This window comes from Onychostoma macrolepis, chromosome 06 (assembly GCF_012432095.1).
Source record: "Onychostoma macrolepis isolate SWU-2019 chromosome 06, ASM1243209v1, whole genome shotgun sequence".
Classification (NCBI taxonomy): domain Eukaryota; kingdom Metazoa; phylum Chordata; class Actinopteri; order Cypriniformes; family Cyprinidae; genus Onychostoma; species Onychostoma macrolepis.
Genome location: NC_081160.1, coordinates 14,935,430 through 14,961,084, shown reverse-complemented (window position 1 = coordinate 14,961,084; position 25,655 = coordinate 14,935,430). Strand labels below are relative to the sequence as shown.

Genomic DNA, 25,655 nt, shown 5'->3' with positions numbered 1-25,655 from the left:
TCACCGCTCGTTCTCCAGTCTCTCTCTCCCGCTGCAGATCCTGCTAACCACGCCCCCCTCGCCACAGTCATCCTTATGAATTTTTGTCTCTTTCCCTCCACAAACACAAAAGAGGCAGTTTTCACTTGCATCAGGGGCATTGAAAGATCTCAAAAATGCAGTACATGGTGATTTAGTTTAGTTGAGCAAGTTTCCCACAGATATTTGTTGTTCCTTAATGTCCTGTTAATGTTTCTTGTCTCATCACATTGAAATAGGAAACAGGGTACTCTACATGAATCACGTGATTTAAAAAGTCTATTTTCAGTTCAAAACTGCAAAATTTGACAAACTACTTTGCATCACTAAATATTACTGTCAGTTGTTTTAACGTTTTCGTTGCAAAGTGTGTCAAATACTAAATGTTTAGCTACTTCTTATCTCATACTCTTATTACTTATTTATTTGATTTGATTGGCCACCTCAAATATTTGAACATTATACAGTGGGGCAAAAAAGTATTTAGTCAGCCACCAATTGTGCAAGTTCTCCCACTTAAAAAGATGAGAGAGGCCTGTAATTTTCATCATAGGTATACCTCAACTATGAGAGACAAAATGAGAAAAAAATAAATCCAGAAAAATCACATTGTAGGATTTTTAAAGAATTTATTTGCAAATTATGGTGGAAAATAAGTATTTGGTCAATCACAAAATTTCATCTCAATACTTTGTTATATACCCTTTGTTGGCAATGACAGAGGTCAAACGTTTTCTGTAAGTCTTCACAAGGTTTTCAAACACTGTTGCTGGTATTTTGGCCCATTCCTCCATGCAGATCTCCTCTAGAGCAGTAATGTTTTGGGGCTGTCACTGGGCAACACGGACTTTCAACTCCCTACAAAGATTTTCAATGGGGTTGAGATCTGGAGACTGGCTAGGCCACTCCAGGACCTTGAAATGCTTCTTACGAAACATGATGTTTCCACCCCCATGCTTCATAGTAGGTATGGTGTTCTTTGGATGCAACTCAGCATTCTTTCTCCTCCAAACACGACAAGTTGAGTTTTTACCAAAAAGTTCTATTTTGGTTTCATCTGACCATATGACATTCTCCCAATCCTCTTCTGGATCATCCAAATGCTCTCTAGCAAACTTCAGACGGGCCCGGACATGTACTGGCTTAAGCAGGGGGGGACACGTCTGGCACTGCAGGATTTGAGTCCCTGGCGGCGCAGTGTGTTACTGATGGTAGCCTTTGTTACTTTGGTCCCAGCTCTCTGCAGGTCATTCACTAGGTCCCCCGTGTGGTTCTGGGATTTTTGCTCACAGTTCTTGTGATCATTTTGACCCCACGGGGTGAGACCTTGCATGGAGCCCCAGATCGAGGGAGATTATCAGTGGTCTTGTATGTCTTCCATTTTATAATAATTGCTCCCACAGTTGATTTCTTCACACCAAGCTGCTTACCTATTGCAGATTCAGTCTTCCCAGCCTGGTGCAGGTCTACAATTTTGTTTCTGATGTCCTTTGACAGCTCTTTGGTCTTGGCCATGGTGGAGTTTGGAGTTGGACTGTTTGAGGTTGTGGACAGGTGTCTTTTATACTGATAACGAGTTCAAACAGATGCCATTAATACAGGTAACGAGTGGAGGACAGAGGAGCCTCTTAAAGAAGAAGTTACAGGTCTGTGAGAGCCAGAAATCTTGCTTGTTTGTAGGTGACCAAATACTTATTTTACCGAGGAATTTACCAATTCATTCTTTAAAAATCCTACAATGTGATTTTCTGGATTTTTTTTCCTCATTTTGTCTCTCATAGTTGAGGTATACCTATGATGAAAATTACAGGCCTCTCTCATCTTTTTAAGTGGGAGAACTTGCACAATTGGTGGCTGACTAAATACTTTTTTGCCCCACTGTATTTATTATTAATATATATTTATTATATATATTTTAACCGCTGAAGCAGACCACCCTAATAATTTGACCTTTTAAACTTTTTGTCATTCTAGCAACACAAGACAGCAATTTTAATGGAAGAATTTAATCAAGAATATCAAATAATGAGAGGGGCAATTTCACCAATTTATATTATTGAGGGGAAAACTGTCCCTTGAAATGTCTATTGTTACGGCCCTAGTAGAGGCGTGTTTCTGTAGTTACTCTTGTCTCCTTGTGTGCACATGCTATAATATGTAAACAGTGCAGATAATACCTATTTGTTAGTGCATATGAAGGAGATTGATCGTTGGTTATTTCTGTACGGGAAGTTTGCTTGTGTCAGATAGTGTGGAAGTCATAACCAGAAGAAAATATATTGCTCAAAAGTCAAGAGATATAATGCAGCACTCAATGATAAGAATGGCCTGAGTCAAGCACGGGAGCGTTTTGGACCAGTTAACCAAATTTTAATTTCATCATGGCAGTTTTGAATAGTCATTGCATTCAATGCTCATGTGCCTTGCAAACTTAAACATTTAGTCATTTGTGGTATATTGAATATTTTTGCTGTGTATTCTGCTGTTTTAAATGTCAGAAAGGTGACTCACAGAGATGAGGCAAGATTGACAATAGTCCTGGAAGCATCATTTAGAAAGTTCTGAAACAAATCATCATATGCCCTTGCTTTCCAAAAGTGTGCTGTTGTATGAATTTATAGCTTGCGTTTTAACTTTTTCCAACTGTTTTTACAGTTAAATTAAAATATGTATGTATGTGGTGGGGTCAGTTGAAATATTAGAATCACAGTGGAAGAAAATACTTATTGTTGAGTAATGCATAATGACATTCTCAATAATATTTAATTATCGCATTGTCCTTTAGAGAAATAAAAAAAGAAACTTACTCATGACAGTACAATTACAAAGCTGTAAAAGAAAAAAAGTCAATGCTCTATAGCATATTTCACTCATTCATTTAGATCATTTAGTCTTAGAAGAAATCATTGAGAATTATTAGAATATCTTGGCAAATATGAGCAGAGTTTTTTATTATGTTGTATTTTCATAAACTCTAGAGGACACACGTGAGATTAATATAGTTGTTTACCATAGGAGGCTTGCAAAATTCCTTATTTGGCCCCCATATAACGTCATTGTTGTCTAGAAGTACTGATTGAGATATTGAAGATACTAAACATTTGTGATTTTTTTTTTTTCCTTTCCTTACGGGTGTGTGAAAGACTGTCGCCATCTAAAAGATAACAAGAGCATATAACCTCACAGTGTACATGTGACACCGTGTTTAAGAGATAAGAATGTACTCTTCTACTGTAAAAATCAGCCTATGTGTGTGTGTGCAGCTGTACCTCACATTCCTGCCTCATGCCATCACTGTCCTTTTTCTGCAGTATGTCTCATGCCTTCTGTCAATTCCACTGAAATATCTCATAATCTTGTTTGCTTGTCATAACAGTTCTTAAGAAACAGCAAATAATATTTTTGTGCATATGGATGGGTTGATTAAAATAGATCAAAGTAGAGGTAAGCAAGGGTGATTTTAGGAGATTGAAATATAACTTTGCTATAATACGTCAGTACTGTCTTTCATTTTTGATGTTCTTGGCAAACTGGAGAGTAAACAGATTTACATGGAAATGTGACGTCTAAGCATGCAAGTCACTGACGCACAGATTGAGGCTACTAAGTAGACCGATGCACGTTTCCTTTTTTCAAACCAGTTTGGCACAGAATGGTCATACTTGTTTGCAGCATGCACAATTAGTAAGTATGTGTTGCATTGTAGCTAAATCTCACAGCAATTGGCTGTGCGCATCTGTTACTCTAGTGTGTCTTTGTCATGAATGTAAGCTGCTATTCTTAGCACAACAGAGATGGTTTTTAAATGGAAAGAAGTTAAAAGGTGACTAAACAACCTTGCCATGCATCCTTGTTGGGTCAGTTTCAAGAACACACCCAAAGCTTTACTGTACTCACTTCTACAGCAATTTCTTGATCCTGTGCTGCTTTCGCTTACGTTATGAGCTATTGTGCTTTTGTACGTATGCACACATTGCCTGCGCACTCATACAAATCCTTGCTTTGCTCTTTTACTGTGACTGTTTGTGGAGAGATTTAGGTGTTTGCATAGAGATACAGAGAGTAAATAAAGTTTACATGCAAAGTCGGACGGCAACATATGCACTTTTGTATCTAACTGGCCTACAAGCATTTGATGTTTTAAGACACTTTAAGGCACATTCATAGAAACTGTCACTAACATTGCAACTGTCACTTACAATTTGGGGGTGCGCTTGGTTTCAAGTAAACGCTCAAAATGCATTATTTGGGTAACGCTTTACACTAATTCACTAACACTTAAACAAAAAAGCAAGCAGGTGCATGATTTGGCATGGCAGCCAATACAAATAATTAATAAGCGTTTCCTTACCTAAATCCTGTGTTTGGACCAGGCTCGGTTGCAGAATCACATGACTCTGTGCTTCTGAAATAATTATCTTGATCTATATAGTGTAGTAGTTAGCTATCTCTGTGTCGTACATGGTTGCTTGTCAAGCATGAAAAACAAGTTTTAATTCATTAAAAACTGTCACTCATTCATCACGATCTTACAAAGTTCCGTTTAAACTAATTAATGTGACCACACAATGAAACCTTTTTTTTAATGAAGTTACGAGCATGATAGAACTCGGAGCTGGACAAAAAGCGTTGGTGCATTGGCCATTGTGTTGTTGAAATCAACAAACATGTCTGTGATTGGCTACTTTTCTCCCCTCTGCGAAAATGCACTGTAAAATCATTTGACGCTTTCCAAATCTATTTTGTTATGCTATTATTACAAAGAAAACAGATCCTAGACCAGGAGTTATGGGCAGCTTTTCCATCTAAAAGCAATCAGTTAGACTATTTTACACTATGAGTTAGACTATTATACACGCTAAGACCGCTAATGAACTTTGTCACAAGGTCAATAAAATATCAGATAATTTGAACTTTTTATGTCAAGGTTAGTTCAGGTTGTAAAATGTCGTGTTATACAACCTATCAAAAATCGTAATGACATTTATGAATTAATAATGCATGATATTTGTTAAAAATACTTATTACATTACCAGGTATATTTCAAAAACTTAAGAATTATGACAGATGAAGATACTCTTCCATGTGTAAGGTTTGAGGAAAGAGTTATTAATTTTTACTTGCTGGTTACACCACATGACATTTTAGGGTCATTATACCATTTTCAAGAAAATAAAGTTTTTTTTTTTAATCCAATATAAATGCAAACAGTTGTCATTGGCTCAGTTGCAAGAACAGCTCAAAACTTATTTTGCAGATTTAGTTTGATTGATCTCATGCAATTGCATTTATAAATTTTAAATGTGGCTTATGTGTCTAAATACTTTTAGAGGTCACAGTATGTGTTAATGTGAGGAACCATGAGTTTGAAACCGGACTTCTTGTGAAATGAGCTCAGTCTGACCTGGACCCTAGACTTGGAATGGATTCGTTGGCAGAACCTAAATGTGTTTGCTCGAGCAGCACAAAAATAGTCTAACCCAGAGCTCAGGGCTCCAGGAAATGGTATGTGAAGGGAAAAAATGGGATTGAGCTCTTGTCAGCATCAGCCCCTCCTCTGTTGACCCTTGGGAGGGTACTGTGGCCAAACCGCTCCGCTCGAGCGCAAGATACATGCTCTTCCTGTTGTAGCTTTCCTGCGTGGAGGCTTGCTGAGGAGCCTCTGTTACTCTTTCCCTCACATTTACTCTGCTGAGAAATGATGACATCCCCTCCTGCTCACTTGGAGCGTTACACGACTGACGGACGTCAGAGTTTTGCGTCTGTACCGTTGCGCAGCAGGAAACGCAGAGTTGAGCAGCTTAAAATGAAATACTCCAGATACTCAATGGCTCTTCCAGTCTTTACGCAACTATCTAGCATATTCCAGTAAATGACAGTACAGTGATGTGGTTTTGTTTTGAAGCTTTCGAGTTAAAGGGATAGTTGACCAAAATATAAAATACTGTCATAATTTACTTACTCTCTTGTCATTCCAGACCTTTCTTCCATGCAACACAAAATACTTTGCTCTTTCCAGACAATCAAAGTTAACAGGGACAGGGTCTTGTTAAATAAAGAGTAACATGAAGTTTCTTATGTTAAGAAATTAACACAAAAGTAGTCCATACAAATGTGTATTCCACATCTTCTAAGTCATACAACAGCTTCATGTGACTAAATGTATGGTCACATTTACCACTGTTCTGCAAATTTTCGTGGTCAAAATCTAGTCATTTGAATAAGAATCCACACTTGTTGATTCACCGCATTGACCAACAGAATGCTGCTTGGTTTGAAAGTAACTTATGTGATTTGAAAGCTGTGCTTCATATATTGCTACATTAATGACAACAGACAATGAAAAGTTTTTGGTTGCAAAATGTTTGGCAAAATTTTGATAATGTGACTACACCTTAACTCTGCATTCACTCCATGTTGTAATTAAATTATGTTCTACTCCGAGCTGTTAATGTCCTTGGAAGCGGAATTATTAATTTTGATGGCAAAAACTATCAACGTCAAAACGAATCTGAGTAATCAAAAGACAACTCAAAATACAACAGGTTGATATGCAAATATGTTTTTAATAGTGCTGTCAAACGATTAATTGCATACAAGATTTTTTATAATATGTAGGTGTACTGTGTTTATTTATTATGTATATATAAATACACACATGCATGTATATATTTCAGAAAAATATGTTATGTTTATACATTAAATATTTGTATACAGCTTCATGTGACAGCTTCATATTTTATATATGTAAAATATAAATTATATGAATATAAATATAGACATGTAAATACATGCAAAAATTTTCAAAAGCTCACCAATGCAACATTTTCTCACCAGGTCAATGAATATTTGAAATTTTGAGGAACTGGAAAACTTATATGCGCTACTGTCATTTCTGGTAATCTTGATGCAATCCTTCTCGTATTTTTAATACTGAAGCACACATGCAACCACAGCTTCCTTATTATCTGCAGGCAGAGATCACAGAATATAAGAATCTGCATTGATAGCATGAACCGTGAAATGACTTTGAAAAATGAAAGTGTCTGTTGTGCATCGTTGAAGAACAAACAGGTTCCGGACAGACTGCTCGTCTTCATGTCTGGTATGTGTTATCAGGTTTATAAAGGCGAGTCAGTGCTTCATAGTGCACGTTCTGTTTGTACAGAGACAGAAGAAAGCCTTTCTACTTTTTCACCACACACAGAGCCCGTATCAAACTCCACTCCACGATAAAACACCTAAGACCCAAACAAAAGCTGTGATCTGCTCATACAGGCTTTCAACGAAGGTGAGCATGCACACTGTCATAAAAGATGACCTTTGAATGACTCCCCTGTCCTCTTTCATCTCCTTAAAGATGCACTTATACATAACATGACAGTAGGGTGAAGAAAAGGTGACAGGCCACCAGCAGCTCTGAAGATGTCGAGTGATTTAAAATGTTTGTCTCTTTGTCAGTGCACTTAACACAGTGACAGGATAAAAGCTGTTGATGCCACAAAAGAACACAAAGAAACTCTGAGTCAGTTTCAGCAGTTGCATGTTCCTGGATGTTTTTTTCTGTCCCATTTGGTGTATATACCTTAATGGACCTGTTTCCACTTGGTATTAAGATGTTTTTAGTGAACTGATCATAAATGGTCAGCTGTCACATATTAGCATTAACACCTGGTCTTAACATGCCTTTTAAAGGCGTCTCCTATGGCAACTCATGTTCAGATTTTGTCTAGACCCTCCCTTTTTATTTTGTCACACTCTACATCACTTTTGTGGGGCAGTGAGTTCAGTGCACAAGTAAGACTGAATGAATGAAGCCGTTACGCTGCTTACAAGTGGGAAAGGAAGTGATTGGAAAGGAGATGAAAATGATAACGTTGATTTCAATTGAAATACATGAGTAATCAAAAGACAACTCAAAATACAACAGGTTGATATGCAAATATGTTTTTAATAGTGCTGTCAAACGATTAATCGCATACAAGATTTTTTTATAATATGTAGGTGTACTGTGTTTATTTATTATGTATATATAAATACACACATGCATGTATATATTTCAGAAAATATGTTATGTTTATATATTAAATATTTGTATAAATATATATATAAAATATAAATTATATGAATATAAATATAGACATGTAAATACATGCAAATATTTTCAAAATATATACTGTATGTGTGTGTATTTATATATACATAATAAATATACACAGAACGCACACATTTTATGCAAACAAAAACTTTTATTTTGTTTGCGATTAATCACGATTAATTGTTTAACAGTACTAGTTTTTAATAAACTCATCATTTATGTAGTGGGACGTTAGATAGTTTATCAACTCTTTACTATATTAAACTGTATCGTATGTTGTTTATTTTCAGATTTTCCTTCATTAAGACAATTAACAATAATCAATTATAGAAATTAATATTAAACAAAAATATTATGTATGATATATAATATATAAAAAATAAATGCTTAACTTCATTTTTCTGCTGAAGCCACAGCCATTTTGATTATTTTTGCTTGACGTTGCACCAGTCAGTTGGTACAATGCAGAGCTTTCAGAAAATTCTGAGTTTACAAATTATAATTATTAATTATACAAGTTGAAATCTTTAATTATGGTCATTCCGACATGCACGCACTTTAGACCAAATTAGAATTTAAAGGCCAAAACATAAGTTCTCAATGTTTTCAAAGAGCCAATGAGGATAAGTAAAAAAAATTTTTTTTTATTTGAAAAACTTATTTTTCTTTCATTTTCATTTTCAATGTAGTGATTTTTATTTATTCTAGGTTTGCATTTTTTTATACTTGCATACATGCTTGAGTGTTGTTACTCGGTAGTGGCATACTTGGCTGGGATTCAGAGATTCTTCTACTTCCATAAGAATGCTCAGAACACACAAAAGTTTGGTTCAGTAGGCGGCCTTTTGTTGCTGTTCAAATCTTTTAACCACATGAGCGTCTACATTACGAAAGCAATCCAGTTGAATGCGTTTTTGACTACCTCTGGAAGTGATTGAAAGTGGACAAGCTCAAAATATTTTAGACCCTGTTTTGCGTTGTCCACTTGTGATTGAATCAATGTAAATGCGTTATAATTCCTGGTGTAAACAGGGCCAGTGACTCATCTGGAGATGAACTTTCATGTTATTGCGTAAATATCAGTACTTGGAAAACAACAAATTATTTTCACTGTTCACTGCTTTAAAAAGGCTATACTTTAGCTCCAACTCTAATTAAATACAGCAGAACAACCTAATCAAACTTAGATGCGTCTGAATTGAAATCACACAGTCATAGCACTGCGTTTGGTTTGAAACTTATTTTGCGACCGTTAAAAAGTACGTTATAAAAAGTATCTATATAGTATGAAAATGGCTATGAAATCCAGATGTACTACATTTGAATATGAGCTTGCTGTTGATTGTAAGAAAAGTTTAAGCGGACAAAATGATTGGAGAAGTTTGGCATGCGTCACCAAAGAGAAATCTGTTGTTTTACGAAAAGATTGAGTTATGACATTGTTGAAAAATAAATTTATAAATAAAAACATATGCATGGATAAACAGTCTATGCATTAAAAAATGAATTTTTATTTCATACTGACTTTAAGAGTCAGGGCAAGGGTGGAGCCTCTACTTTTGGGTTAATCTTACAAATATAAATGGACTTAAGGGGAAAATATTCTGCAAAAGGCCAGTTGAGGCCACTTCAAGGTGCACGCACACCCTCAACCCATTTAACCAGAATTTAATGCCAGATTGTCTCAATCAATAGCCAAGGCCTAAAAGCAAACAGACTTATACTGCAGGTCTGCATTCTCTCCCCCACCCATCTCTCTTTGTGCCATACTGGTATATTAATAGAAGCAGATGGTGGGTTCGTTCATTGATGTTGCATCTGGTTGTTCCTGACTGAACTCTCCCTACTGTGCCGCACCATTTCCTGTCCCACCATACCTCAGAAGGGCCGCCCTTCCCAAATGCAAACATCCTTCCTCTCCACTGCACTTGATGGCGATTCTCTCCTTTGGCTCTCGTCCTGCTGTGCAGATGTGGTGAGATGCTCATACACTTGAAAGTGAAGTTGGAGTCTCTGAAGTCTCTCACCTGGCCCGTCCACATTGCATTGGGCAGAGCTGTGTGCGGGCCAGCTTGAAGAATGTGTGAGGAGAGAGAGATCTGATGTCTGTGCATTTGGGGACTGAGAGATCAAATGCATTTTACCACTGCACTTTTATTCGTTCCAGCACTGTCTGGTGTGCTCACATCAGATAACAAAAATTTCTGTGCCAGCAAATGTGAAAAACAAACAAACAGTGACATTTAGATGTACCGTAGTTACACAGACTGTTTAATGCAGCTCAGAGGTGGCATGAATGCATTTACACTGCATTTGCTCTATAGTTGCATTTTTATTCTGTGTAAACATGACATTACGAGACTCACACTTGAAGGTAAAGGCAATTTCTAAACACTAAGAGTGTGAATGTAGCCATAGCCAGAAGGAAGAAGAGAAAAATGAATACTGTCTGAATTAGACATGGTGGAGGCTGTTGGAGTCTTACTGTCCCGGATGTGTCAGGGATGTAGGTGTGCATTTACTTTACACCTCTTTTCTTCATTCCCTCAGTCCGAGACACTCTGGAGACATGGGAGAAACTCACAAGCTGTGACTCACTGGCTAAATGTCCCGAGTACACACTGTAAATTAAACAACCTCTGCTTATTGCCTATACCAGAACACCTCTGAGGCATTCACACAATCTGTCATCTTTTGTCTATCTTAATGTGCTCTTATCTATAGAATTACCTTCACAGTCAGTGCTGAAGTGTTCAGCAATTTTATGTGGGTGGGAATCTTTTTTTGTGACTCCCATCTCTCCATTTAAACAAACACATGCACGTACACACCTCTGTCAACACTCCTCACCCCCTCTTTCTCTTCCCAAAGCCCTGCGTCACTGTGAGAGAGGCTGTCTCCCTTCTTCCCCACGCTTCGTGGCTTCAGTCTGTCTGTCTGATCATATCAGGCTCTCGGAGATTAGCTCCCATGAGGGTGCTGTTAAACTGGTTACCTCGGCCTACCATGTTTTGCTGTCTAGCCGTAAGCTATCTCCCACTTTACAAGCTGGAGTGCGTCGATTCTCCGATAGCACAGTCTTCATTGTCCTTTCTGTGCACTGTGCATCCAGGACTCAACAGCCTTATTGTGTTACAGCAGCACAAGGCACAATTTTAGCCACAACCGTCGCTTAGCAATCAGGCCGTGTGAAGGAGAGATAATAGACCTGGCAAAAGAACACTGTGGGACAGGGGAATAAAAAATAGCTTGTTCCTCTTTGAACTTTGTAACCCATGCCGCCACCCAGTCATTAAGGAACACAGTGCTCGATTCATGAACATCTTAAGACGTTATGTTCAGAATGCTGAAGACTTAATGTGCATACTTGCTGGATTCTGTCCCAGCGATGGTGGTCCAGTCAGACTTGGGCTGTCACTGTGGTCAAGGGCTCTCATGTGAGGTACGACCAGCCGACAAATTCCTGTCTGAGCATTGGAAATGCAGCTGTATGTATATTTCTCAAGTCTTGTAAAAAAAAAAAAAAACTCCTAGTGCAGTCTGTGATTATGAATAACGTTAATGTGAAAGGTGTACTGTAGTGTACATACCAACAAATACTCTTGCGGCATAGAGTACATAGTAGTACAGAGAAATGCATTTTTTAAATTTTTCTAAAGTCAGTGGAGGTAGTTATTAGTTGTATTTGCTAAGGCAAGTATCGTTATTACTATATCTCATACTAGTGTTTATTCACCCTTCTCTCATCTCTCTCTGTCCATCTATATATATTTATATTTTTGTGCAATAAAATTTTCCCACTGTAAATAGTGAACATTATATATTAATTAATTATATAATAATTTTCTAATAAAATACAGAAATACTGTTTTAATGTTTTTTATATTAGCAAAACTTGCAAAAGGGAGACAAAAAAACGGACAATCCAATATGGTGAGCAGAAGCTAAACCGTGCATTCTTGATGTGTGAGAACAAACCTCAATGGTTCTTACACATTAAGCAAGCAAGTTTAATTGTCCATTTACCATTTTTAATGTGCTGTATGTGTGTTGATATATGTGAATTATTTATTTTCATCAATATGCGGAAGACTTGGATTAAACTGCTTGATTCATGTAGATTATATTTATGATGTCTTTATTAACTTTTTAAAGCTTGAAAGTTTTGGCTGTGTGTACTTTCAATGGATAGAGAAAAATGATAGAGAATATTAAAGATGTTTTCATATATTTTCTGGAGATGAACAAAAGTCTTATGTGTTTGAAACGACATGAGGGTGAGTAAATGATGACAGTTTTAATTTTTGGATGAACTGTCCCTTTAATGTTGATTCAGTAAGCTACTTCCGAGCTGACTGATTCAATCCAGTATCTTATGATTTTGTACAATAAGTCTTACAAATGATTAATTAATTGTCCAACAATTGAACAGAATTTGCTCAAAAGAGTCATTTGCTTATGAATCAGACTACATTTGTCCCATTGCATGTCTGCAACATACCTTAAATCATGCAGCTTGTTGAGAAGAGATACTATTACTTTTCTAAATGCTTTTGGATTGTAACAAACATTTACATTGAGGGAGGGACCCAAGCATTTTTGAGACTTCAGGTGTTTTTTTGTTGTTGTTGTTTTTTATGCAAGCCGGTTAGCAACCACCTAGCAAACCACCTCCCATAATGCTAACAACATATCAACCCTTACTAACCATGCATTGCAGTGACACACTTGTTTCTCGGAAAATGTAAAAATTCAATTTATAATTTGTAAAATAGTTTTGAAAGTCATTTCCCGCTCTCTGTGTCACCGCTGTGGTGGTCTCAGTATGCCAGCACTCTGTTATTCCTGGAGTGCTACATCAGAGGCTGGGCCGATGACTGGAGCCGCCTGGTCCTGGCTGAGATCCAGCAGGCAACGGCAGTGCCAGAGCGGGAGGGAGGCGCGTCTGCAGAGGTGTGGGTGGCCCAGTGGGCAGCTCAGTCAGCAGCAGCAGTATTGCTCTGTGCCCCAAGGTGGTCTGTACTCTGCCTTTTGGTGGTCTTACTTAGTTTCCCCTTCTTGTTGTTTGTTAGTGATTCAGCTTGAGTCACACACTTCAAAGCCAGTTACAGTCCCTTCTCTTTCTCTCATCTCACTCGCCTTCTCTCACACTGTTTCTACACGTTTGCAAGACATACAAACATCCAGCCAACCCCTCCTGACCTCCGTCGTTAGATGAGCACCAGCTATCCAATGCAACACCTTATTTCGTTCAGCCTTTTTTTGGTACGGCTGTTAATTCATCTGTTTAGACTGGCAGAAACATTTGCATACCTTGCATACCTTGCATACCATGCATACCATCGATTCTGAAAAAAATTGTGATTTAAAAAAATCCATGTTTGCTGAATTTTGTAGAGCTGCACAATTTTGGGTACATTTTGTAATTATATATTACTATGGCTATATAATAATAATAATAATAAGTTTATAATTAAAAAAAATGAAAAAAGGCTTATTTTTTGTTGATAAGCGCTTCTCATTACAAGATGTTGCATTCCCAAGCTAATTAATTATTTAACACTTTTATGAGTGGGTCATATGACCTAACCTTTATATGAGTGATTAATTTAAAGATAGTAATATATATATATATATATATATATATATATATATATATATATATATATATATATATATTTTGAAATTTTGCTGGGATCTAAAATGTAGATGTCATAGCAACCTTATTTACAGAAAATGTGTGTATATATATATATATATATATATATATATATATATATATATATATATATATATATATATATATATATATGACATCTACATTTTAGATACAAGCAAAATTTCACAATTCTCGATACCACAGCAGAACGTAACTAAAAAAAAAAAAGTCCTCAAAAATGATTGAAAAACAAATAGTAATACAATAAAAACAAAAGCGTAAGGTCAAATACAATAGAAAAAAAGATACAAATGAAACAAACAGTGCTTTAAGTTTTTTAGTCTAAAGTATTCAGCTAACAGCCTACTACAGAAATTCAATAATCGAATGTAAAATAAAATTGCCTAGTCTTCACTGTAAGAATTAAACTTGTTAAACATCTTATTAAAGCTACAAAAATCATTCAGTCAAGAGCAGTGAGTAATGTTCTCTTTGTAATTTGTTGTTTGATTAATATTAGGCACACAGATGGCTGAAGGAATATTACCTGTTGTTGCTTTAAGAGCTGCACGGATCCAGTATACTGTTACACACATATTTTCATTCTTAACGGTTTATCTTCACTTAAGACCTAACTGAGGAGGGTTTACATGAATAATCACCAAGTGCCGCATTTTGACACATTTTTGTATGTATTTGACTGTTTAAGCTAAAAGTGAATAAATCAAGTGTCCCATTTTGCGAAAGTCATGTTACATGATTTTATTGATTTGCACTTGAAGTTTGGGCTTTTACAGAGGAGTGAATAGGGAACAATAATCGTTTTATCTCGATTATTGTATTTTCATAATCGTTGGAAGCCAAAATCGAAACTGTATTTCAATGAATTGCACAGCTCTATCAGCTACCGTTTTTTTTCGCATCGGTTTGAACAGACTTGTTTGCACATGAAAATCCAAATTTTCATGCCAAACATTTGTTAGTGTGAACAGGCCTTCACTCTTGAAGCGTTGTTGAAAACAGTTGTTTTTGGGGGCAGGGTCACAGCGAGGGCAGAGGTGAGAGAGATATAACAAAAGACTGAATGCGGCGTCAGCCTGAGCTTTTAGAGTGTGCTTGACTGTTGGGTCTCTCTCTCTCTAAAGCTGTAATTACAGTCGAGACGTCCAGATGAGCCGTCCGGCACAGTTCAGTGCACCTCGAGTGTCCTCTCTCTTCAGCGGCCAGCTGTACTGGCCGGCATCATGTGTCCACTCCGCATTTAAGCCAGCGGTTAACCTGCGGGATGATTCAAAGTCAGTGTTGCGTAGACAGCAGAGGGCAAATGCTAAGAGCACTTTAGTGGCGGAAACGTCACACACTGACTTCCCAGCACAGAAAGGACAAATTCTAGTGCAAATGAAGGGTTTTATCGGGATGAATGAAATCCCGTGGGTCCGGATATGCAGTTATTAGCGAACCCTTTCTCCTCTGAGTCCAGGCTCACAGACGCCCCCTCTTCCTGTTTCTTTGCTATTTATACATTCATGCACATCTTTAATCATTTATACTGCAGGGAGAGGAGAGAGTGGGTTAATGAAACGGATGTGGGCTCTAAGGCTCGCGGGGTGCTGGTTTTGACAGTTAATCACATTGTCATCTTGACTCTGTCTCTACACGTGAACCTCTGCTTGGCTGGTGTGAGTTGATGGGCACAACAATCGGCCTGAGGGGTCAGAGGTCACAAGTGAGCGAGTAGTTAGGGGAGTTTGACTGGCACATCTCTTGAGCCGTGTCTGTCTGCGTCACAGTTGTGCTCTCTATGCTGCGTCTGCAGAAAATTGACTCGTTGTCCCTCAGAGCCACTCTGAGCGAATGAACCATTACCTCACACGAACACTGTGCCCTTTCACAGAGCTGCATTCTTACTCAACCTTGACTGAGAGCAACTGAGCACAATCTGTCCTTGGACAAATGACATTGTCTTTTGCATTTGCTCAGTTCAGATTAAATCAGGTTCTTTCATAACATTAAAAAAAGTAAGAATTATTGTTTTAATCGAAGTAAATTAAACAGATTTGCTTTTTCTGATTGATGTAGTTTTGTGTTTTATTGTGCATTTTCTTTTCATTTATTATGTATTTTATTATTTGTAAGGTGTCCTTGAGTGTTTTGAAAGGCACCTATAAATATTATTATTATTATAGTTCTGACCAAGTTATCAATAATTTTAGTTACTTGAAATAAAATAACTGTATGCTGAAATAAAAGAAAATATAAATGAAACTTATTTTATTTCATCTAGTTGCCAAGACATCATTTTTTATTTTCTTTCAGTTGAACTTGATTTACTAAAATAACTAAAACTGAAAAAATAACTAAATTTCAAATGTTTAAAAATTAACTAATAAAAATCACAAAAACTAATCTAATAATAGCTAATTCAAAATATAAAACTAAAAGCTAAATCAGTAATTTTATAATAACACTGGTTCTGACATTTTTTTCCCAACATGCACACATGCTAATAAAAAAATAAAATCACAATGCTAATCAATTTTTATTCCTTCAATTACATATTGTGTTGTATTCCTCGAAAGAGATGCACACAATATATGCTCAATTATAACTGCATGTAAATGCATGTATTGTTAATCAGTTTTGCCATTTCCTGCCTTTAAGCAAAAGACATGGATGCAAACAGTTGATTTGATCAATTCTTGACTAAAATAAAATTAGCAACACGGGATGCTTTATTGTCCGGAAGATGTAATAGTTAGTAAACTGCTGTCGTCAGAGGTGTCATGTTTTGCCTATGCTTGTTAAGCTGCAGCTAAACAGTTTGTTCTCTGGACCGTAATGTATGAATGGCCCCTTGACCTCAGGGCTTGTGGGAGCAACTATGTCCTCTGTCTCACACTAATTATGTCACTGCATTAACAACTAGTTGTTATCCAAACCTCTTAACCCCTTCTAAGTATGTCTGGTGTGCGGCCAGATAAGGTCACCCCCAACACGGACCTCCGTGTAGAGATACCAGCCCTGTGCCAGTGGAACAGGAGACAGCCGTACACTCTTCCTCTCAATTCTTGATAAAGCTATGTCTGGGCTTCTCAGGAAGTAGGATATCAGGGTTTGTTGTGCTAGAGATTATGCAGCTGACCATGTAGCAATATGGAAGCCACTCTGTTAAACATTTCCCATGTTGTTAAAGCTGACACTTACACCTTGTCTACATCAGACATGAACAGCGAAACAAGAATCAAGAATCTGTTGTGTTGCTAAACCGTGCTGAAAAAACCCCAAAGCAATAGAAACCATCACAGAATTTGTAATGGTTTTACTGGCTATAATAGGAATTGTACTGGCTTTAATGGAAACTGTAATGGTGCCTGTTGGTCTCTATTGGTAATTGGTTGCCTTCTATTGGTGGCTTATTAAAACCACTAAATCCTAATGGAATATGTCCCAAAACACACTACAGTACAGAAAACCATTTTTAATGGTTGAAAGTTGATGGTTTGTAATGTTTGCAATGGTATTTGTAGTGGCATTTCTGTGATGATTTCTGTTTTTCAGCAGGGTTGTTTCATTATCAATCAATATCAATGAAACAATTGTATTGACAATAAAAAAGAGAAAACAATATACTGAACCTTTATTTCTATGATCTTTATTACTGATTTGGATAATGACATTATTACCTTTTTAGAAGAGCTGTCTTTGGAGATGTTTCATTGTTCATTAAGGAACTTTTGCAACATTGACAGTTATTCAGCAAAATTGAATCATTGAACTCATTTGATCTGAATAATGGCTGCTTTATATCGGGATTGAATTTGTTTTGTAATTTATGAACTTTATAACATAGACACTGCCACTGAACTGAACTGAATCAACATTGAAATGACCTCAATAATGACAATTGTCTTCAGTAGAGCTGTTTTAGTTGAAATTGAAGTCACTTTATATTTATTGACATTTTACAACACTGATATTTTCCTGCTTTTTTTCTGTGAAACAATCTGAATTGTATAAAGCACTACATGAATAAATGTGACTTGAGTCTACTTGACCATTTTCTTGAATATTAACAATAAAAAAGTTACTTAAATGAAATACATCGTCTACATACCATTGTTTTAATGTATATTTTTATTTATATTAATATTTATTTATATTTATTACTTTATATATGTTTAATTCTATATTTTATATTTATAATATTAAATGTTACATTTTATTTAAATTATATCTGTATTTCTTTTCTTTCTTTTGTTTCAAACTAATGAAGTGTGTTTATTAGCATATTAATTCTGCTGTGCTATTTCACTGATTTTGGTATCTACTACTGAAATGAGTCATGTGTCATCATTGCTTTATTTCATTATCACTAAAGTTAGGAAGTTAGAAAGCTAACCGTCCTCTTTTTTTATCTCCTGGTTGATGAGAGACCACCCGTTTGACTCCACCATTTCCTTTTTTTTTTAAAAAACCGTTTACATTGCACAACTCCTTCTGTTTGAGCGACTGCACTGCTGACTCTGTCTCTCTCCTCTTGTGCACATGTGTTCATTGTGTAAGATGAGTTGGCAGAGTAACCGGTGACGATGGTTTACGGAAAACATGCTCTGCAGGAACAGACAGTAGCTGCAGAGACTGAACCGCTGGCAGCATGTGATCATCTGTTCAAACACACACAGCTTGCTTTAGTTCTCCGTCCTGCAGTCGTAAAGCAGACCCAGTGAAAAGCCCCTCACTGGGGGCCTGACGCACTAAACACCCCCATCCTCTGCAGGAGTCAAAGGGGCCCTGTGTACCTCCTCAGAGAGCTTTTGCTGTCTCACTATGTACATACGGACAAATTTGCTGCTGTTTTGCATGCTTTGTAAGAGAATTCTGTTGTATGTAGTTCATGAATCATGGGACCTCAATGATGTATAACTTTGATCTTCTGCAGGCTGCTTATAGTGCATGTCAAAATCAACTTTTCATTTGTTTTCAGGTCTGTGAAGATTATTGAAGATGTCGTCTAAGATGCAAAGCTCTAATAATATAGCCCAGGCCAGAAGGACTGTTCAACAGCTACGGATAGAAGCTAACATAGAGAGAATAAAGGTAAATGTAATGTTCTTTTCACTTAACCATGGTATTAGTGTCGAATACTACTACTTCATGGATTCAGTGTTTAAATGCCACTTACTGTATGTTTTTCATGATCCTAAACGAAAGTCGATTGTGAAGGAAAAATAGTTAATAAATGCCTAGCGTATGTCAAGACAGTTGAAATGGCACACTAAAATGCCACTTCATGAATTTAGTTGAGAAAATGAGTATGCAGAGCAGTATATATAGAAAATTGGTGGCTTGCAGAAGCTAAATTATAGGATATTTATAATTTTGCTTAATGCAAATTCCTGTATTTCTGTTGGCGTTATTTTTAGGGCTGTCAGTTTAATATTTTAGTGAATTTTATCTTTTTAACACATAGCAAATGTATCCCCAGAAAATCCCCAAATGGCCTTTTTTTTTAAGATAGAAGCTGGTCTCATAAAAATATGTACCTCGGTGCACTTTTTGTGCGACACCGTTTTTACGTACCTTACTGCACGTTTCAGTTTCAAAGAGAAATGTCCACTGAGTGGCGGTAAAACACAGGTTCAATACGTGAACCCTGGCACGTTTTTATTACGTTGATATTGGTACGTATTGCTGTTTTTTTTATTACGTTGCTTCAGCTACGTATTGCGGCGGTTCTGAATTCAAATATGCGGGTACTGTCGCTAAAAGTTAATGCTTTATCGTGTTGGAAATATGCCCTACACCAAACCCAACCCTAAACCTACCCGATAGTGTTAACAAATGCAAAACTGATATAAAAACGTATTTGTTGATGAAACCGTACCATTTGAACTTCCTTATATGCAGTTTTGAACTGCTTTTTCAAACCGTGGTTACACGGGATTCGAACTGGAGCTTCTCGCCTCTCAAGTCCGTCTCCGTACTCTGTGAACTACCGAACAAACCTACTGTCTCTGAAAACCCATAGATATGAATGGATGTGTGTGAAGCTAACGTTCAAAAGCATCAGTTTTTCAAATCTCCCAGCATATTAATATTGTTTTGAAGTCATAGCATGATATTCTTCAAGTAATTGTGCGAAAATAATTTTTTATTAATCGAAACTGTGTAAATTTGTGTGAAAAGGAATAAAAGGTGTAGGAAGCTTTACTACCTCTAGTGTTTATTTATTTTGGAAACTGCAGTGATATGTACTTATTGGTACATATTTCATGTCACGCTAAAAAGTGCACCCAGGTATGTAAATGCCATGAGACTAGGTAGCAATCTTTAGTCTGTGCAGCTTCAACTGCCACTACAGGCTGCAACACCATTTTAAACTAGAGACACGAAACAGGCCTGAAAACGCACGTTTTTGAAAATGGGTTTCAAAGTGCAAAAGAAGAAAAAAGAAATGCAAAAGAAAGTATTTTGAAAAGTCAGTGGGTTTTAATATTGTTAGATGTTTCCATCCACATATTTTTATGCATATTTTGGTATATCCTTTAAAAAAACTCTGAATGGAAACTATAGGGATGGGAAGATTCACAGATTCGCTCGGTGCATCGGCATAAAAGTTAGCGATGCGATGCATCCATTTTAAAAAAGTGTGCATCGGGTACAAGTTGGCATTTGTATCACACTGTAAAACCGAACAGTGAAATTAATTAAATGAAATTAGTTAATATCACTCAAATAATAATGAAAGTTAATTGGACTTAATTGAAATAAGTTCTGTAAACTCAAAATGTCGTTGTAGTAAGGTGAACTTAAAATGATTGCGTTTTGTAATTTCTAGTATGCTTTGCATCAGACAATGAAGAAAATAAATGTAGGAATTAAGTGTTATTTTGTTAGTTTTTGCACAAGATTAACATAGAGAGACATACGTTAGTACTTAAATGTTGTGTTATGTTAGGATTTACATAGGTTTCTGTTATGTTGGTTTTGTAGTGTTACCGTTGTGGTGATGAGTAGAGCCTGTGGTTAGGTTGAGGATGGACAGCAAAACATTAAGACTATATATACTGCATGTTGTTTGTCTTTTAACACGCAAATGTTGTGAGCCTTTTAGATAACTACATTAGCATGTGCCAGTGTGCTGTTGCTAATTAGCACTTAACTATAAAGATCTGAATGAATGTGTTGTTAATGGAAGCAAGTTGTATAAACCTATGTGCTGAATTGACGTGGATAATTTTTTTAATCCGAAATGCGACTAAAAAATGATGGAAACACATTTACCGAATAAATTCTTTGATTCACAACAACAAAAAAAGACCTCATGCGACTTTGCCTAAACAGATCATGTAATAGGATGACCAAACTAACCAGTGCACCAAACCCATCGCAAATGTTATTTTAAATGCAAGTCCATCATTAAAATGACTTGGTATGATCACCTCCCATAACTGTCTCACACGATTGCATTCCCAAACATCAGGCATTTGAATTCAAGATAACATGACAGCATTTCATCTGCTGCAAATCATTTACAGTATTATGTAAGAAAAAAGAGCCACAGGCTTCCCCAGTTGCAGAAACTTTCGTTTTATTTACTGATACTTTGCCAGTATTGCAGAAAGTGATGATGGAAACAGATGAAATGGAAATGCTGCTTTATTCACAAATGTTTTATGCAGTATTCTAATTTCCTTAAAGGAACACTCCACTATTTTTTGAAAATAGGCTCATTTTCCAAATCCCCAAGAGTTAAACAGTTGAGTTTTACCGTTTTTGAATCCATTCAGCCGATCTCCGGGTCTGGCGGTAGCACTTTTAGCGTAGCTTAGCGTAGATCATTGAATCTGATTAGATCGTTAGCATCTCGCTCAAAAATGACCAAAGAGTTTAGATATTTTTCCTATTTAAAACTTGATTCTTCTGTAGTTACATTGTGTACTAAGACTGACGGAAAATGAAAAGTTGCGATTTTACTAAACTATACTCATTCCGGCATAATAATCAAGGAACTTTGCTGCCGTACCATGGGTGCAGCAGGCGCAATGATATTACGCAGCGCCTGAAAGTAGTCCCCAGCTATATCATATTCATAACAGGTTACCTAGCTGGGGACTACTTTCAGGCACTGCGTAATATCATTGAAAAAATATCGAAACTCTTTGGTCATTTTTGAGCGAGATGCTAACGATCTAATCAGATTCAACGATCTATGCTAAGCTACGCTAAAAGTGCTACCGCCAGACCCGGAGATCGGCTGAATGGATTCGAAAACGGTAAAACTCAACTGTTTAACTCTTGGGGAGTTGGAAAATGATTTTTCAAAAATAGTGGAGTGTTCCTTTAAAAGTTAAATTCGCAACTTTGGATGGAAACGTAGCTATTGACATTCATTCCATAGCCAAAAAAAATAAATAAATAAATAAAAAACTGTTGATATATATATTGCATGAGAACAAAAGTCATGGAATTGACAGAATTTTGAACAAACTATCCCTTTAATGACTAATGAATTGTTAATCTATAAATCATACAAATCTAACAATTGTTGTTCATATTTTATCTCTTCTGTGCAGGTGTCTAAAGCTTCTGCAGACCTCATGCATTACTGCAATGAACATGCCAAGTATGATCCTCTACTTATGGGTATCCCAGCTTCGGAAAACCCTTTTAAAGATAAAAAGCCATGCACTATATTGTAGTGGGATGCTTGAACTCTTGCTGTATGTTTTGATGTTTCCTTTTATTTTATTTTTTTAATAGAAAGAATATGATCTTCAAACATTCGTTCACTGTTCGCCTTAAAATGAGCTAAACCCCAAGCTTTTATTTGATCGTATCCACACTAGAAATGTTCCTGTTGTCTATGAAAAGGAGAGTCAAAGCTCCAAGTAAACAAATCATTTGTGGTGCAAAGACAAAACCAACCCAAGAATGAATTTTTCGCTTTAGGGCACAGCACAGATGAGTTGTTTGCTTTGTGATAGCATCCACTGATGTGGTTGTGTCTTCTGCAAATAAAGGGTGAGGTCAGAGTGGGCGGCTCTCAGCATCATGAAGCACAGGAAACTATCATTTTTAATGACTGCACTATATATCTGCAGATAAGCAGAGCCTCATCAGCGGTGCTTTGACCCCATCTGATGCTTTTAAAGGCGTTCAGTCGCAGGGAGGTGTGGGAGGTTGATGTGAGGGTTGAAATGTCAGCATCACAAATGTGTGAACGGTGCTTGTGCTCAGTGGAGGAGGAAACAGGTGTCTTTTGGAGGCGTCACATTGACGCAATGCTGCTCTGGCCCTCCCTCATTAACTCACTGTGTCTGAACAATGGAGTGATACAAAGCTAACCCCTCCTGTCAAATCACTACACGCTAGACTGTGCCCTTTTTATTTTCTCGCAGTAAACATGGTGAATTGTGTTTCAAAAGTTCAACAACTGCCAAAACTTTCAGATCAGCATTTTAAGAAGGTGATGTGTTCATGCATTTGTATGGAATTGTTCTTTATTTCCTATACTATTTTTCCCCCCCCCTTATTTTAATTACTGAAACAAAATTTGGGAAACACTTTACAATAAGGTTAAATTTGTTAACATTAATGTATTAGGAATCATGAACTAGCAATGAAAAGCATTTTAACAGCATTTATTAATATAAATGAATGTGAATTTATAAATGTGTTGTACTATTTTTCATTGTTAATTAATAATTCATAGATAATAATTCAAAGTTAATTCATATAACTTGTTAAAACAAATGATAAAAATGTATTAGTATACATTACCATTCAAAAGTTTGGGGTCAGTAAGAATTTATTTATTTTTATTTTTTGTATATTAAGATAAAATGTATATTTCTGTTAAGCAAGTTGATCAAAAGTGACAGTAAAGACATTTTGCTCACCAACACTGCATTTATTTAATAAAAAATACAATATTGTTGAAATATTATTACAATTCAAAACAACTTTTTCTAATTTCATATATTTTAAAATGTAATTTATTCCTGCTGCAGCACAGCAGATATTTCAGTAGCGATTATGCCAGGCTTCAATGTCACATGATCCTCCAGAAATCATTGCGGAATATGCTGATTTGGTGCTCAAGAAGCATTTCTCATTTCTTATTATCTACTTAATATAATTTTAGAAACTTTGTTGAACAAAGAGAAAGTTCAAAATAACATTATTTCTTTCTTTCTTTCTTTCTTTTTTTTTTTGGTAACATCATGTTAAAAACAGACAAAAATAAAATAATGACATTAAAATCTTGACAAATCTAAACTTTTGAATTGTAGTGTATGTAGAAATGAACATTAACCTAACTAGCCATTATAGGTTGCACTTAAAAAAAAAATTATTTATAATAAGTTCATGATACTTTTAACCTTTACATTTTATATTATTGCAAAGTGTTGAAGAAATGTTACCTTTTTCTCCATTCTTCAAATTCCTACTTTCAGTAAATGGGATGAGATTTCCCCTAATCAAAACATCTGAATTTGCATTAGAATACTTTGTCTTGTGTTATTGCCCTGTGTATATTAGATACAGTAGCAATACTTTATTGCAGATCATGGTACGTAATATATATTATAACCCTTTAATGATTATTTACGAGATGCCTTATGTTAATGTACGCGTTTATTCTGATTGTTTTGATTCATAATCATTGTCTCTTTTTTTATGTCTAAATGCCATTGTGCCATCTCATTCTGGGATTTAACCAGCAATAGAAACTCACATAGGGTCGCATATGATTTTTCTGTACACATACACTGAGCACATGATGATTTCTCTGATTGTAGTTATTTTTGACTGTTATAATCATGCATTTTGTCATCATTCCATGTTTACAGCTACTGTACATTTCTTTCATAATACTCTTGTGAATTGCCATGCATTTAGTGAAAGTGAGTGTGTAATGCCTTCATGACACAGCTGGCAGAAAACAACTTCACCCGACCGGCTGAACCAGCCTTAATGAAGTGTTCCTGCTCTGACTCGTTCACTGCCGCGCTCCTGTCTCGAGACGACAGCTAGAGTTAAACTACTGTGAACCAGCGGCGCTGCGATCTTATGGCAATCTTATCTTCACTGTGTCTTTATCATTACACATCTGTCTCATGCCTCAGGCTGGATATATATATGCCTGTGCATCATGCATCTGAACTTGTACATGCATTAAGATTTTACTAAACCACAATTTTAATCTTGTTTGGACAACAGTATGCTTTGAATGGCAATTTCAGCCTTGCTTTCTTGTTGAGTGATGCTTTTAAAGTGACATTTTCGTAATGTTTCCCAACAGTAGTATTGGGTTCTCTCAGTGGCCTGTTGTGTTTTTTCTTGATGCTGTGGTCATTTATGAAGGTGCTTTTGTACTGAAAATACTGTATGACATGCACAAGCTCTTCAGTCTGCTGCCTTATCTCTTTTTGCCTTTAAAAAATATTTTTCATATGAAGAGCATTCAGTGTCGCTGTATTTGAGTGAATTTTCCACCTTCCTTTGTGCTGAAATTCCAGAGCTGGGTCCCAATGTACTGGGTTGTATGTTGTATTTTTCCAACTAAATATAGATTTATTCTCAATCTTGTTGTCTTTGTGTTTGTATATGTTCTTTGGTGAGTCCAGTCTAACATTTACATTTATTTATTTACTACAGGAACTAATATTAATAAATGCCATAGAAGTATTGTTCATTGTTAATTCATGCTAAAGTAGTGAACTACTTATAAAACCTTAATGGAAAGTGTTACTGAAAAATGTATTTCAAATAAATGCTGTTCTTTTGAACTTTTAGTTAATCAGAAAATCCTGGGAAAAATATTGCATCACACTTTCCATGAAGATATTAAGCAGAACAACTGTTTTCAGCTTT

At 36.2% G+C, this 25,655-nt stretch overlaps 1 protein-coding gene across 3 annotated transcripts in view; it reads left to right on the top strand.

The window, feature by feature from the left end:
* gng12b (guanine nucleotide binding protein (G protein), gamma 12b) overlaps window positions 1–25,365 on the top strand; it is a 57,749-nt gene extending 32,384 nt beyond the window's left edge. For all 3 annotated transcript variants that reach the window (XM_058779467.1, XM_058779468.1, XM_058779469.1), the window contains 2 exons: window positions 18,760–18,872; window positions 22,352–25,365. In XM_058779467.1, the coding sequence (XP_058635450.1) occupies window positions 18,780–18,872; window positions 22,352–22,477 (219 nt within the window). In that variant the 5' untranslated portion in view covers window positions 18,760–18,779 and the 3' untranslated portion in view covers window positions 22,478–25,365. The remainder of the gene's footprint in view (window positions 1–18,759; window positions 18,873–22,351) is intronic.
* The last annotated feature ends 290 nt before the right edge of the window (window positions 25,366–25,655 follow it).